The 17,059-nt window shown below is 38.7% G+C and overlaps 1 protein-coding gene across 1 annotated transcript in view; it reads left to right on the top strand.

Annotated features, from left to right (window-relative positions):
• The first annotated feature begins 1,889 nt into the window (after positions 1-1,889).
• Positions 1,890-17,059, top strand: part of BBOX1 (gamma-butyrobetaine hydroxylase 1) — a 59,412-nt gene continuing 44,242 nt past the window's right edge. Inside the window, exons 1-2 of the mRNA XM_075548397.1 lie at positions 1,890-2,108; positions 3,190-3,304. Coding sequence (XP_075404512.1) covers positions 1,890-2,108; positions 3,190-3,304 — 334 coding nt within the window. The remainder of the gene's footprint in view (positions 2,109-3,189; positions 3,305-17,059) is intronic.

Below are 17,059 nucleotides of genomic sequence, written 5' to 3'. Positions count from 1 at the left end.
TTTGTCTAAATCATCCCTTTCTCCATGGCATGAATCAAATAAGCATTTCTTCTTGCCCAAAACTATTTTTATTAAGATGAAAGGTCAAGTATAATTTTAATTAGGTAAAAATTTCATTACTTTTTTTTTTTTTTAGTAAAAAGTAGTCTAGAGATAGAGGGCCCAATACTGAGAACCAACAGAACTGGGTTCCCTAAGAACCAACAAAACCTGACTCCTTTTAGATTTTTTCCTTCCACTGGTTGAAAAATCATTTCTCCACTCCCAATACCACATCTAAATTCCAGGCAGAGAAACACATACTAAATACCTGAAAGCTGTTTTCATTTTTCACCAGTTATTTTGTGTGACATAAATTTTTTTTGAAATTTTGTAAATTCTATAAATTCAAGAAGCATTTTCATCTTGTCACTTAATCCTACAAAATCTACTGAAGTGCTGGTTCATAGGAAACATTCAGAAGTAGTCCAAGTGCATTCACGTGTGAGTTTGTGCATATGTGTCTGTGCTTGTGTGTGCAGGCATGTACACAAACTTTTGCCTCCACTAAAATAAAAAGCAATGAAGTTTTGTTCCCATTGTCACATGTCACTTCTAAAGGTGTTGAGGAGTTCTGTTCTTATGTAAGTTTAGGGTCATGCAAAATAACATTTGAAGAAAGTGAAATTTAGAACATTGACATGACATTCTAACATTCAATATATTGATTAATGGGATCAAGATAAGTCTAAAGCACCAATCATCCTGTCTATTTTTCATTTGATTTTCTTTCCTACAAATAACACATTTCCCTAAGTTTGTGGATTTTTTCATAAAAAGACATTATGTCAATCCCAAGTAGAAATCCTCAGTAATGAATTACAATAAACGAACCGAAATATCAAGCAACACTATGCTGACTGAAAAGGAAGGGTACCCGCTTGAAGTTGTGTTATTTGTTTTCCATTTTTGGATACATGAAGCCCAGGATTGATGAGCCTATGGAGACCCAAAGGGAATAAGGGTTTCAGGGGGACGGAGGTTCATTAATGGAGGGGAGATGAAGGAAGTCAAGGGGTCAATGTAGAAAAAGAATGTTTGGAAACTAATTGTGGTAACAACTGTACAATTCTGCTTGATGTGATTGAACGATGGAATGATATGGTATATGTATATAAAATAAAGGGATATATATATATATATATATATATATATATATATATATATATATATATATATATATATATATATATACCAACCAAGGAATCTGTGCAGTTCTCGAAACTTCTATAGCTCTTTAAGAAAATATGCTGCACAAGCAAGAAAATAAATGATTGAACAGGAAAAATGCAATATACTGAATTAGAGTACTCCTTAAAATAAATAAATTTTGCTAGTAGTTGCTTTGTTAGAACAACTTTTACTAATTTAGGATCATAGAAACCTTTTAGTTTTATTTTTCCCAAAAGTCATGTGGATTTGGTTATCTATTAACAAGTATGATTTCTATTCTTTTAATTTGGAGCCTTTTCTCCCTTGAATATCCCAGGCTTCTTACACAAACAATTATAAACCTGCATATGTCATTTTGGTGGTAAACTTATTATCTAAAGTTTCTGTGAGAAAGCCAAGTGATTGTTTCCATCTGATTCCTGACTCAGCACATTAATCTTATTTACTCTGAGTCCCTGTGCTTCTGTTTACAGTATATGACATAGTCTCAGTAGAGCAAAGGTCCCGCTGATGACAGTCAACCGGTGGATTCTGGCATGTGATTAGGAGAGGCTAGATTCCACTTGAACCATTCGTCCTCTTAGAGGCCAAGTTCAGATCTGATGTGGGGAGTTTCTTTTTCACCCTAATTTGCCATAACAGGTAACTGGCCGAATTGACATTCAAAGACCAGAAGCATGCGTTGTGCCATCCAAAGGGCAGAGGTGCTGGACGGGGCCCGTTTGATGCAGATCATCTGGCATGATGGGGCAGAGTCCCTTTACCCGGCAATATGGCTGCGAGACAACTGCCAGTGCTCTGCTTGCTACCTGGACTCAGCCAAAGCACGGAAGCTTCTCATCGAAAGTCTAGATGTGAACATTGGAATTAGAGAGCTGACCTTTGACAGACAAAAGGTAATTCTCTCTAAAAGTAGCTTCTTTTTCTCGTCTTACCCAAATAAAATAAAGGGATAGTCTCTAAAATTAGAAATGGCTAACTTGGTTTTACTAGATTATATATATGTATATGTGTGTTTGTGTGTATATATAATACATGGTATAAACTAAGCAAATTTAATATGTGGAAGCCTCTGTTAGTACCTATTTTTATTATCAATATTTCTACTTTTATATAAAATGTGCAGGTTTCCACATTATGTTTTCAGTAGACAGTATCTTTAAGAACACAATTTAAATCATTTATACAATAAAGGTAAAGTTTTTAGCTGGTTTCCTCACCCAGAAATCGGGATGCTAGCCAAACTTTCTCATAGAGGATGCAGTAAGATAAACTGGGTAAAAAGTTTAGCATTGTGCTTGGCATACAGTGAGCACTCAAAATACAGTCTTGATTAATATTTTTCATCAAATTAGTGGGTGGATATGCAAGGTTTGTTTGGGGAGGTTCTTAAAAATGCAATCCAAATGCCCCAAACCAAAAACCACTACTGCTGAGTCAATCTTGACTCACAGGCGTCTGACAGGATAGACGAGAGCTGCCGCCATCTAGTTTCTAATGTTTTGCTGCTTTGGATGCAGACTGCCACATTTCTTCCCATTGTCACTATAGCAATTAGGTTGTCCTAGAGCCAGTGGTTCAGTGGTTGTCAACCTGCTTAATGCCACAACCCTTTAATACAGTTCCTCAGGTTGTGGTGTCCCCCAACCCTAAAATGATTTTCATCACTGTAATTTTGGTGCTGTTATGAATCAGGCTATATATCTATATCTATAGATATATATTTCAAAGCCATCTATTTAGAGCCACATATTGCTGAACTTCAGGTCCAGTCAGTATCTACTTTTTGCTTAGGACCTAGGGATCTCACCTCAAATGGATCCCTTGCCTTCCTTGTTTTCTGTGTCTGTGAATAGCTCATTTAAAAGAGATCCTCATACTCCAGATACACTTAAATAACATTTACAAACACACATGGAGAATTGTAGTTGGAAGCATAATGTACATATTGTTGATGTTGATTTTCTGTACTGTAAGGTGTACATCACATGGCCCAACGAGCACTGTAGTGAATTTGAAGCTGACTGGCTGAAGAAAAGATGCTTTTCCCAGCAGGCCAGAGCCAAACTCCAAAGAGAAATGTTTTTGCCAGGTAAATCTGCCCCTGTTTTTACAGACTTTTTAAGTGCTCTAGTAAGGAGTTACTTGGAAGTCAATTCAAACCCTTGTCCTTTGGTTCGAACGTTGTCATTTGTGTGAGATGTTTAACTAAAGCGTTGCCGATGTGTATTGTGCAGTCGGGAAGGAAAGGCGTATAGAGGATGCCTGTGGAGTGGACGTAATAAGGAAAAGAGGGCAGCAGACTTACTCTGTGTTCCCTGGCACAGCCTCGCTCACTGCAGACCCTCTCCAAGTGTCCACGGCAAAGAAGGTCCAAGCTAAATCACAGGCAGATTTGTCCTTCGGAAGTGTTGTCTAAGGACAAAACAATACAAAATTAACAAAGCAGGACTGCTTTACATGGCACACGCAGACAGAACTATTTTACACAGCAATGACTATGCATGTGATCGTGTGTGCGGGAGCTGTGTATGCGCCCACAGGGGTACATGTACATTGGGCATGTCTGTGTGGGTCTCAAGAAGTACTGTGCCACAAAATGTTCAGAAAAGTTGAAATAGGAGGATCCAATGGGAAAATAAGATTGTTGCGATGAGCAACAAAATTAATTGTTAAAATATAACACTTAGGAAGGACACAGTGATAAAGCTCAATGGTAACCCATTCCACTAAAGTCCTGGTGATGGGTGCATGTGTTGATTCATTCTCTGAATTTTTTGGAGATTCATTACATGAGTTGTGTGAATCAAAAGCAATCTTTGAAGGATGTGATGGTTTAATAGAACCTTGACATTTACTGATACACAGGCAAAGCAAGGTCTACTCTGAATAAGATATTTCAACACTGTCCCTTTGATCAACCGACTTCAGACTTTTTAAGTTTTGTAACACTTCAACTCTTGCAAAATAATAACTTATCTGCCAAAAGAGAGCTTTTTACTTAGAGTACTTTTCTGTCCTTTTCAAATCTAAAATTCTCAAACTTATGCGTGGTAACTCCTCAGAGTTTTAAAAATCTCCATGGTTTTATGGAAATTTACTGGCTATGGAAATGGTCCCGATAAATCAATTTGAACCAAGCTGTTCTCTCTTCCTTTGGGTATCAATAGGGTATGATGGACATTGTCACATCCCTCTTCAAGCATAGGCTCATCTTGCCAAGAACCAATTTCCTCTGTCTTCACTTTCACCTTTCTGAGAGACAAAAAATTTTGATGCAGTATTTGCTACCAAATCTCCAGGAATCCATTTTTCCCTTTATCTAGACTACTAGGTGGTTGAATCTCAATGGGCATCTGGGGAAAGATGATTTTCCTAACTCTCTCCAGTGAGTGTAGCTCCTCTTTCTTCAAGGAGGCTGCAGCAGCCTCACTGAGTAGCAATTATCTGAGCCAAATACCAATATCATGAATGCATTAGTATTCCTTATTTAGATTTTGTCTGATACTTAAAATATTTTTCTTAACTCTACCCTAATTTCATAAGCCTGTTATATTTTGTATTTAATATCCTCCAAGTTCTTCTTTTGATTGTCTCAGAGGCTAAAAGCCAAGTTTTAATATTATTATTATAGTTTAAGGTTTTAAGCATTGTAAAATTATATACCCATGCTCCTCCATTAATATTTTTTGATAAGTTCAGTTTTATAGCTTACATGTCTCAGTATTATCAGGAAGTAGTGCAGTGGAAATGATACTATCCTCATTTAAGTAGTGGGGGAAAATGGTCATACTGACAGGCTGCAATCATGGTTAACATGCAGAGTACTGCTACTTGGATGCTTAACATATATTTTAATAGCTGAAAATGATTTCAGATTTTCAAAATGCCAGCTGTGCATTTGGTGGGTTAAAATAGAAATTAATGAGCCATGTTTGAAATGTCTTTTTGCCTGTAGAATTTAACAGCTGATTCCACTGCCTTGGCTTATTTTCAAACATTTATGCTTCTATGCTCTAGTGCCTATGTGTTAGGTTGAGGCTGACTAGAGAAATCCAGAGACACTCATATACATGTAAGAGAGAACTTTATATCAAGAAGTAATTGTGCATCAATATAACACAGCCCAGTCGAGATCAAGTTCATAAGTTAGATATCATCGCAGAAGTCCAATATTAGCCCATAAATTCCTCTTCAGCCTCATGCAGCATATGCAATGATGCCGAATTCAGAAAAATCACAGGCCAGTTAGTGCAAAGTCCTGTGAATCCAATGGCTGTGGACACATGTCCAAGGTTCTGGCTGCTATCAGCGTGGTTCCATCTGGCCTGTCAACAGGAAGGCGGAGCAGAGAGAGAGTGAGAGGCCTGCCTCCTCTGATGGCAGATTTAAGAGAGAGGAAGTTCCCAGAAGCCTCAGGAGAAGGCCACGCCCACATGGAGGGATCATCAGGCTGTGACCTGATTGACAGGCTGGATTCCATCCTTTATTCTTTTATCAAGTTAACATGACATTGTGCAACTACCACAGACTACCCCTGATCAACTTGACACCTTTATACAACTCTTTAGCCACACATACTTTTTAAACAAAACAATAATAAAATCTTATCAGTATCTAACAGGAAAAAAACTAAAATGCATACAATTCAAAATGTGCCAGCCTCATTTAAACATAGTATTATATAAGTGAAAAAACAAAAAGTATTCCATACTTAACAATTACAGTTAAGTAAGCACCTACACCTTAATTCTATAATCCTATGAATCTATTCCTCCATAGGATTATAGAATTAAGGTTTATAAACCAGCCACTTCATGCCGTTATCTACCTACCCAATTTGGGATATCCAATTTCTATACTGCCTACTTACATTAACCCAGTGCTCCGAGAAGACAATCATATTCTTTGATGTGAAAAATCTTCATTCCAGTTGGAATCTTGTGAGTTTGCATCCATAATCAAAGTCAAATCAGTACAGGCTGTCCATAAAATCAGCAGTTATACGCACCAATTCACAGGCTCAAAAATCTTATCTTCATCTGGTTGAATTCTGGTTCAACTCAATGTGGGCCACCTCATTTAGCCTCACCAGCGTGTCCACTGGTGGCCTCACCTTTAGACCATGGGCCTCATTACAAATTCTCAACAACCTTATCCCCATTTGTGGCAGTTACATAATCTCCTGTCAACATGCGAAGGGGTGTAGTCTGGCCTGTCAATCAGGTTGCAGCTTGATGACCTCATTTGGAGGCGCTCTGGGGATAAATAGCTCACTGGAGGCCAGATACAAGCTTACTCCCTGCAAGACATTCCTGTTGGCAAGTCCCATGGAGCTACACTGATAGAACTGGAGGCCTGGAGCTAGAGGTGCCTTGTGGAGACCCATGACAGATCTAAAATACTTACACCACCACTGAATCCACAACACTTTCCACACACTGGTTTGTGATCTTCCTGCATTCTGCATTATTGTATATCTTTCAAGAGTCTGAAGAAGAATTCATAGATTGTTATTGGACAGATGGGCTAATATTGGACTTATGAACTTGATCTGGACTAGAATGAGATGTTTTCTCAATATTCAATTGTCTCTGGATTTGTTTCTCTAGTCTACCTACCCAGACTGACACACTCTTGGGCTAGATCATGAACTTCAGACCAGCCAATCTGCTCTCATCTTCTCCTCTAGTCCTTGTGGACCAGGTTCACATGGTCAGACTCAACCTGGATCTCTATTGCATTTCTCCCACTTCCACTCAACAAGTGTATCCAACTGGTCACCTAGAGAGTATTGCAGGATGCCCACAGGCTCCCTTTAATGTTCAGTCCGATAGGAGAGTTCTTCAGGCTCCAAATTTTTCCAACTTCAGGCTCAAACCACTAGTTAAAAATTTAAAAAGTCAAAGAGTTCCTTTTTTTCTGCTTCAGTCTGTCAACAGCCCCCTAGGAAAGTCTCTTCCAATACAAATGTCCTGAGTATTCCAAAGCACTGGGAGGGACTTATCTTTTCAGAATCTTCCATGAAGGTGTGCCCTAACCCATTTACAGATTTAAAATGATGGCTAAAATAGTGAAATTACAAACTCTCTATTTATATTTCCCAATAATCATTTATGTCAATCATTATATTAATTACAATAGGCAGAATAAAATAGTCTAAATTAGTGGAGCCAGATCCTAAACTCAACCTTAAAACATTCAAGTTCCCTTATCTATCTTATCTGAATCCTTATCTTATCTAAACTATCCCATTCATAAGAAATATGACTTTAGGTCTCTGACTGCGTCAATCCAGGGTGGGGGCTTCTGTCAGCCATTTTCACTAAGCAGCATGGTCTCAGAGAATTTCAAAGGGCAATTTCACCCCTGAGCTCAAGATTCATATTTATCACAATCATTTTCACCATTTTAGACAGGAATAATCAAAACAACTTCTAAGAATCAAAACTTTAACTTCCCATGTTCTTTCCAGAAAATAATCGAGTAAATAGTTTGGCCTTATTTGACCTCTGGCTAGCTAAAGAAAAACTACCGTACGGTAGAAGTCAGTAAAACATTCATTCTCCATCTTCATGAGTTGTTTCTCTACTATGCCACTCCTGTACCATAATGTGTTAGACTGGGTTGATTAGAGAAGCAAATACAGAGACACTCATATACATGTAAGAGAGAAAGGTATGTCTAAAAGTAATTATGCATCAATAAAACATCCCAGCCCACCCAGATCAAGTTCATAATTTGAGATTAGCCCATAAGTCTTATATTAGCCCATAAATTCCTCTTCAGATTCATGCAGTACATGCAATGATGCCGAATTCAGAAAAATCACAGCCAGGTGGGTAGAAAGTCCTATGCATCCATTGGTGGTGGATGCATCTCCAGGGCCCCCACAGGTCTCAGCATGGCTCATCAACAGGAAGGCCAAGGCAGAGTGAGAGTAGGGAGGTTCCAAGAGCCCTCCTTATAAGAAGACCACGCCTACAAGGAGGCACCATCAGGCTGTGACCTGATTGACAGGCTAGACTCCACCCCTACACTTTATTTAGCAAGTTGACATGAAATTATGTAACTACCACAATGTCTAAAGTATGGAAGATGAAGTCTCGCCGTCCTTGCCTCTAAGGAGTACCCTGGCCTTCACTTCTTCTGACACAGATTTTTGTGTCCTTTTAGTGTGGTGCTTTCAATATTCTTTTCCAGCGCCACAATTCAAATGCATCAATTCTTCTTCGGTCTTCCTTATCTGTTTTTTTTTAATAAATAATTTATTAGGGGCTCCTACAGCTCTTATAACAATCCATACCTCAATTGTATCAAGCACATTTGTACATACATTGCCATCATCATTTTCAAAGCATTTTCTTTCTACTTGAACTCTTGTGATCGGCTCCTCTTTTTCCCCTGCCTGCCCCATCCTAAGGACCCCTCGATAAATTATAAATTATTTTCATATCTTACACCATCTGTTGTCTCCCTTCAACCACATATCTTTTGTTCGTCTCCCTAGGAAGAGTGGGGGGTGGGTGGGTTATAATTTGATCACTGTGATCGGTTCCCCCTTTTGCCCCCTTACCCCCCACATTTCTCCTTCCCTCATGGTATCGTTACTCCCATTACTATTCCTTAGGGATTTATCTGTCGTGGATTCCATATGTTGAGGGCTCTTATCTATACCTATGATCTATTCCAATGTACATGCTCTGGTCTAACTGGATTTGCAAGGCAGAACTGGGACATGACAGTTGGTGGGGGGAGGGGAAGCTTTAAATAACTAGATGGCTGTTGTGTGTTGCACTGGTGCTCTACTGCACCCTGGCTGACTCGTTCCTTCCAATTTTTTTCATAAATTTCTATTTGTTCATGTACTAAGCACCATTGTGGGGAAGGAGGTGGGAGACAGGGGGACAGGTGGAAAATCACACTAGTGTAAAAATAGCATGCTGAGATTGGTTCCCTGAAAAGAATTTGATCTTGTTAATGTCAGACTTACTAGGAGGACAGTTGAATTGGTAGCAATATAGGACTAAGAACAAGAAAGGCCATCAGTGCCCTACAAGGAAATTTCATCCTGCTACATAAGGAAGACTCTTTCAATGTGAGCTCTGGAATATTCCCTGTGATGAGTTTGCCCAGAATGAGATTCTTACTATAAGCTAAAGAAGAGAGCTTAAGATCTTTATATGTTTAATAAAATGTCTCTTTGTTATTTTTTCTTTAATTGGCATTTTATGTTTATAGAATTACATCTTTGGGATTAGAATTAAATAAAGATAATTTCTTAAATGCCTACAAGTTTGACTTTTTTCTTGTTCGATTCTCATCTCCCAAGCAAGATGAAATCCTTGAAATTTTATCCTTTTTCTCTGTTTATCATGACACCTATTGGTCCAGTGATAGGGATTTGGGTTTTCTTTACACTGAGGCGCAATCTATGCTGAAGTCTCTGGCCCCTGATCATCATCAAGCACTCCATGTCCTCCTTGCTTTCAGGAAGCAAGGTTCCTTTATCTGCTTCTCATAGGGTGCTAATGAGCTTTCATCTAATCCTGACGCCATGTTCTTCTTCATATAACCCTCCTTCTCAAATTATTTGCTCAGCATGCAGATTGAATAAATGTGATGGAATGGTGCAACCTTGATACACATAGTTCCCAACTTTAAACCACCAAAACATTCTCTTATTTTATATGTGAGACTGCTTCTTGGTCCTGGTACAGGTTCCACATTAGCCTAATGAAGTGTTATAGAAGTCCTACTCTTCTCAATATTATTCATAATTTATTATGATCCACACAGCTGTTATTAGAGCACCATGGTTAATCAGGTGTACATAAAGGTTTTCCTGCTATTTTCTGCTTTCAGTCAAGATCCACCTGAAATTATTACCACATCATCTTCTGAATCCAGGTTTAATTTCTGACAGTTTCCTGTCTGTGTGCTTACAATCTTATTGAATTATCTTTGACAAAATATTACTTGCATGTGATATTAATTGCATTGTTCCACAATGTCCTCATCCCATTGGATCACCTTTCTTTGGAAGGGACACAAATATAAATCTCTTCCAGGTGTTTGGCCCGGTTGCTGTCTTTTAAATTTGGGGGCATAGACAAGTGAGTCTCCAAGGCTGTATTCATCATTCACTAAAGTATTTCAATGGGTTTCCATCAATTCATGGAGGTTCGGTTTTCAGGAATGCCTCAATATAATCTGGTTTCTCAAATGATTTGATCAGCATAAAAATTGGATAAGTATGGTGAGAGGATAGAACCCTAATGCACACCTTTCCTGATTTAAAACCATTCAAAAGTATGGTGTTGGGCTGTGTAGACCATATCAACTAAAGATAGTAGTAAAAAGAGGAATTCCAGCAAACTTCATTGTGCTCATGTGGAACGTGTACATGAAAAAAGAACAAAGGAATACAGCATGCTTTAAAATTGGGCCAGACATCAATCAGGGTGGTATTCTTTCGCCATGTTTATTTCATCTGCATGCTGACCAAATAGTCTCAGAACCCGGACTTCCTTTAGGCATGTAGTTAGTACCCTATCATGGCAGCGTTGTACTGTGTTGGCAGTGTTTTAAGATGGATCTTAAAATAGTCAATGCTATTTTGATGATGAATGTGATGCCATTCCTCTTAAATTGTCATTTCTGACATAGTAAACCACATAACGGTCCAACTCAGAATGACCAATACCAGTCCATTTCACTAATATGGGGGTAGTGATTTTTCTGTGTATTTCTCTCATCTTCTTTTGATACTTCTTCAACATTCAAAAATTTACCACATTACTTCAATATTAAAATTTGGCACTTAAATTTTTCTATGGCATTTAAAAAAATTCCCAACATATTCTTTCCTTTTCCTTTTCTAACTCTCGATGTGGTAAATTCCATTACAATACTTCCTTCGTAAGCCATCATTTGAAATGTTCAGCTATTTTATTTCTTCATTTCTTCCATCCATGTTTGCCACTCTATTTAAGATCAAATTTAAGTAGAAGCATGACAAGACTAGGAGAAAAGCCTCCTAATATGTGGCTTTATATGTAGTTTCAGTGAAGTATCCATCTCAATATACCAGAGGAAGCTCTAAAACCAAATTGTCTCACCTCAAAGCAAAGCATCTTGGCTGTCAAAATCCTAGCCTACTTAACTCTGGCCTTGAGAGGGGGCTGGTATAAATCCCCAGGCATTTCTAGCCTACTAGTCCCTGAGGAAGGTTGAGACTATAAGTATCAATCATGTACAATTAAAGCTAAAACACAAGTCTTGCGAACCAGCTAAGATGATTCAAGGAAACTTAGGTAAATGCTGTACCATGAGAATGGTGGTCGCTTATCCTTAACATTGACAAGAACTGTTTTTGTAGCGTGACTGGGCACCAGAATATTCTTAGTTGGATATAAGGAAATGAAAATATTCATATAAATACCTGCTCAGAAGATCCTTGCTTTGAAAGAGAACAGACAAATCGGAGAGAAGCATGCAATAAATCATTTTCATCAATATATTGAATAGTAGTAGAAATAATCTAGTGGTAAAGAGTGTGTTGATATTGTGTAAGAGGGGGAAATTTTTCATGAGTACTATTCTCGAGTAAGAAAGAGTGGATAGGCTCTATTGTACACAAAGAGAGGGTTGTCTTAGTTTAAAATCATGATAATTCATCCACTGTAACAGGAAGGAAGGTTTGTATAAATTCATAGACGCAGGATGCATGCTGAATTTTGGGGGGGGGGAGTATGACAGCTTTCTTCTGAGTCCTTCCATTGTTTTCAATGAAAGAAAATGAGGCATTCTCAGCTGAGAATGATTAGGGGGTATATGAGGATAGCCAGCGTGAGAATCAATCAACTAGAAGAGACGCAGATGCAACTGACTAGAGCTAAGTAGTCATGCAGTGAAATAGGATCAGTCAGCATAGTGCTTTCCTCCAGTCATGTTCACCTAAGTGCAGTTTAATCAGGCAAAAGCCACGCTCTCTTTTTTTCTCTGTAGATATCACCTCATTAAATATCCACAACCATTCTATGAGTTATGTACTTTCCAAAGGAAGGTGCTTAATTTAGAAATGTTATTACTTTCTGAAAGTCGTGCATTTGGGAAATACCAAAATCTAGACTTAATTTCATCTTTCAATCTTAAACTATGAACTTCAAAAAAAATTCCTCCTTTCAGACTAGACCTACATCCAAATCACTATTATCTGCATAGTAAGTTCTCAATGAACCTGTTTCAGAAATTAAAGATGCAAGTGCAGAAGGAGAAGATTTGGCTGATAGGCAATTCATATGGGCTTTCATTAACTGCCAAGGTAATATGAGTCCGCCCAGGTGAGACTGCCAAAGACTAGTTAGCTCTGAGCGGCATGAATTAAATTGTAGTAGAGTTCCCTACTAGGCAGGCTTGGTTCAAACCACACCTATAATATTATATCTGATTCTAGACACCCACAAAGAGGGTCAGCAAACTTACTAAAGAGTATTCCAAATAAAACTGAAGGGGTTATGGAAGGGTTGGGATCCATAAATCGTGAAGACATAGGGGAGCATGGAGGAGGCAACTTAGCCTTGCAAAGAAAAACTTAGCACAGTCTCTATCTTTGTAGACATTTCCAAGACTCCCCAATTCTGTGTAGCACAGAATTAGTTCCAAAGGAGCAGTGACTTCTATAAACTGTGCTTCAAGATAAGGAAGAATTTTTGCAGCAACTGTAGCTGGTTGAAATCAGTACATGCTGCCCTATACAGAAGAATATGAACGGTACTTTTTATGGTTGTCAGAGAGAGTGAACTCAAACATAATTGAGACTCAGAAACCCTATAAGACAGACTAGAATTCCCAGAGTTTTTAAAAACATTTTATTAGGGGCTCATACAACTCTTATCACAATCTATGCATATACATACATCAATTGTATAAAGCACATCTGTACATTCTTTACCCTAATCATTTTTTTCTCCTCTTTTCTTTTTTTACATTTTATTAGGGGCTCATACAACTCTTATCACAATCCACACATATACATACATCAATTGTATAAAGCACATCCGAACATTCTTTGCCCTAATCACTCTCAAAGCATTTGCTCTCCACTTAAGCCCTCTGCATCAGGTCCTCTTTTTTTCCCCCTCCCTCCCCGCTCTCCCCTCCCTCATGAGCCCTTGATAATCCACAGATTGTTATTTTGTCATATCTTGCCATATCCGGAGTCTCCCTTCCCCCCCTTCTCTGCCGTCCATCTCCCAGGGAGGAGGTCACATGTGGATCCTTTTAATCAGTTCCCCCTTTCTAACCCACTCACCCTCCACTCTCCCAGCCTCGCCCCTCACACCTCTGGTCCTGAAGGTATCGTCCACTCTGGATTCCCTGTGCCTCCAGCCCCCATATGCACCAGTGTACAACCTCTGTAATCTTACAGAACTTGATTGCCACAACATTATTCCAAAGAACAGTTGGTGGGTTCAAACCACTGAACTTTTGCGTACTTAACCATTGTACTACTGTGTTAATCTGTGTAGGCTAAAGAAACAAATCCAGTGATACTCATCTATATATAAGAAAGAGCTTTATATCAAGAAATAATTGTATACAAAGAGAGCATCCCAGCCCAGTCCAACTCAAGTCCATATGTCCAATGCTAGCCCACAAGGCCCTCTTCATGTAGCTGCAGGCAAGGGTGTAGAAAGGTGATACAGAATGCAAGAAGATCACAGGGCAGAGGGGACAGAGTCCCATGGATCCAAGCTTAGTGGACACATTGCAGGGCACAGGTAGCACTCAGGTCTGGCAGCAGAGTCCCAGGAATCAGGACAGCAAAGGGGGCAGTAAAAGAGGAAAGTCTCCGCTTCCCCCTCTTATAAGAAGGCCACATTTCCAAGGAGGCATCATCAAGCTATGACCTGATTGACAGGTTGGATTTCACCCCTATACTTTCATACATCTTTCATAAGCTGACTTAAAACCTTCTACCACAGCCACCATAGCAAAACAGAAATAGAGAGCAGGACTAAATTATTTGCCTTCGTTGCCGACTCTAAAGAAGTATGCTATAATATTCTCTTTTCTTGTCTTCTCTTGGTGCTTGATGTCCTTGACCATACAACTCCTTCTCAATTTCTGGTATCAAATCGTCTGTGTCTACTTACGATTTGACACATATTAGCTGTAGAATATTGAATGAATTATTGAGGAACCTTAGCTAGTCTCCTCATCTATGAAAAAGAAACAATAATGCAGCTTCTATTACAGTTGTAAGGATAACATTAATTAATATATATAGTGCTTAGAAGAGTTTCTGCAAGTCCTAAGTGCTCAATATATGCTAGTTCTCTTTATTTTCAATTATTTATCATGCCCTGCCTTGTACTGTCACTTCATTCTTATATGCTCTTGTTTCCCCAACTAGTCCTTCTAGTCATAGCATTGAACATAGAGAATATAATTAGTACCTAAGTGCCCAAATCAAAAATATGCCTCTCCCATCAAAAGTAACATAAATTTTCTTAGACACTTCTCTTTCACAATAATACAAAGAGCTTTAGAGTTCAATGAGGCTATTACCTGGGACCACCCTTGCCTGGCAGGTTGTGGTGCTGTGGTGGTTTGTGTGTTGCTGGAAGCTGTGCCACTGGTAGGTTCACTCAAAGTAAAAAGGTTTCAGCAGAGTTTCCAGACAAAGAACAACCAACAAAGAAAGAGCACTTTGGAGGAATCAACAACTGCAAACCTTATGCACAGCATCAAAACACTGTCAGATACTGAAGGCCTAAGGACTAGAAACAGAAGATTGTCAGAGACAGTGCCAGAAGATGATCCCCTCAGCTCAGAAGGCACTCAAAAAATATGAATGAGGAAGAGCTGCCTTCTCAAAGTAAAGTCAACCAGAGGGTGTGAATGGAGTAAAGCTTGTGGAAGTGAAGCTTTCGGGACCTCCATTTTCTGATAGGGCATAATTCAAAATGAGAAGAAACAGCCCCCCAAAAAATCTACTAATAACTGGGACTTGGAATATATAAATATGGAACAAAGAAAATTGGAAGTCATCAAAAAGGAAATGCAACACATTAAGATCAGCATTCTAGGTGTTAATGAGCTGCCATCAACAGGTGTTGGCAATTTCAATGAGGAAAGTATATGGTTGCAGTGCTGAGAATGACACCGCAAAGAGGAATGGCTTCGCGCTCATGATCAACAAGGCCATTTCAAGATCTGTCCTGAAGAACAAGGCTGTCTGCCACAGGACTGTGTCTCTGCTTTCACTAAAATACAGTCAACACGGCTTTCAAACAAATCTATGCACCAAGTACTAAGCTAATAATCAAGAAATTAAAGAATTCTACCAACATCTCCAGTCTGAAATTAACAAAAAATGCAATCAAGATGCATAAATTATTGATGTTTGAAAGGCAAAAGTTTGAAACAAACAAGAACAGTACTTGGAAAATATTATCTTGGTGATAGAAATTAAGATATGAACTAATATAAATGATAAAAATAGCATGATAGAATTTTGAAAGGGTTGTACGAGTTGTTTGTAGCAAATTTATTTTTTCAACAACACAAAAGGTGGCTAGACACGTAGGCTCCTACAGATGAAATACACAGAAATCACACAGACTAGGTTGGAGGGAAAAGCCAATGGAGAATCTCAATGTTAACAGTTTAAAAAAAAACTCATCCAGGGACTAACTGTGGAACACACCACTGATTTGTGCTATTTAAGCCCACGGTGAAGCTGAAGAAAAGTCAAACAAGTCCACAAGAGCCACATATAAGCTTGAGTGTATCCCTCCGGAATTGTGAGACCATCTCAAGAACAGATTTGCTGCATTGAACACTAATGACAGAAGACCTGATGAGCTGTGGAAGGACATCAAGAACAAGATCCATGAAGAAAGTAAAAGGTAATTAGAAAGACAGGAAAGAAAGAAAAGATCAAAGTGAATGTCAGAAGAGACTTTGAAACTTGCTCCTAATCATAGAGTAGCTAAAGCTAGTGGAATAAATGATGAAGTCAAAGAGCTAGACAGAGCGTTTCCAAGGGAAGCTTGGGAAGACAAAGTAAACTATTATAAAGGAAAGGAAGAATATGCTCAATATATCTTAAACTGATACATCTCAAGAAAAAATGCATGTCTGCAGTGGAACTATCGAGAGATTCTGTGGGCAACACATTACATGATGCAGAAAGCATCAAAAGATGATGACAAGAACAGAGGCACGGCACCAAAAACACGCATGTCAAGAGGAAGCTTCAGAGCAAGAACCAACAGTGAGAATTCCAAGCCACATGGAAAGCGTTAGCTAAAAACAAGGCTCCAGGACTGGATAGAGTACCAATTGGAATGTTTCAACAAGCTGATTAAGTACTTGTGTATGCCAGGAAATATGGAAGATAACTATTTGGCCAACTAAATGGAAAAGATCTGTATTTGTACAGATCTTTATTTGTATCTGTATTTATTCCAAAGAAAGGTGGCCATCAGAATGCTCATACGATAAAACGATATCATTGATCTCCCATGTAAGCAAAATTTTGCTGAAAATCATTCAATGGAGGTTTCAGTCCATTGACAAGGAGCTGTCAGAGTTCAGGCTAGGTGCAGAAAAGGACATGGAACAGAGGATACTATTGTTGGTGTCGGATGGATCTGGACTGAATGTAGAGAACACCAGAAATATATTTACTTGTGCTTTCTTGACTATGCAAAAGCATTCAAGTGGGGGTCTCATAACAAACTATGGCTTGCCGTGGGAAGAATGAGAATTCCAAAATACTTCATTGTGCTCATGAATAATCTGTACATGGATCAAGAGGCAGTTGTGAAAACAA

Source organism: Tenrec ecaudatus, chromosome 4, assembly GCF_050624435.1.
Source record: "Tenrec ecaudatus isolate mTenEca1 chromosome 4, mTenEca1.hap1, whole genome shotgun sequence".
Classification (NCBI taxonomy): Eukaryota; Metazoa; Chordata; class Mammalia; order Afrosoricida; family Tenrecidae; genus Tenrec; species Tenrec ecaudatus.
This window is presented reverse-complemented; position numbering and strand designations above follow the sequence as displayed.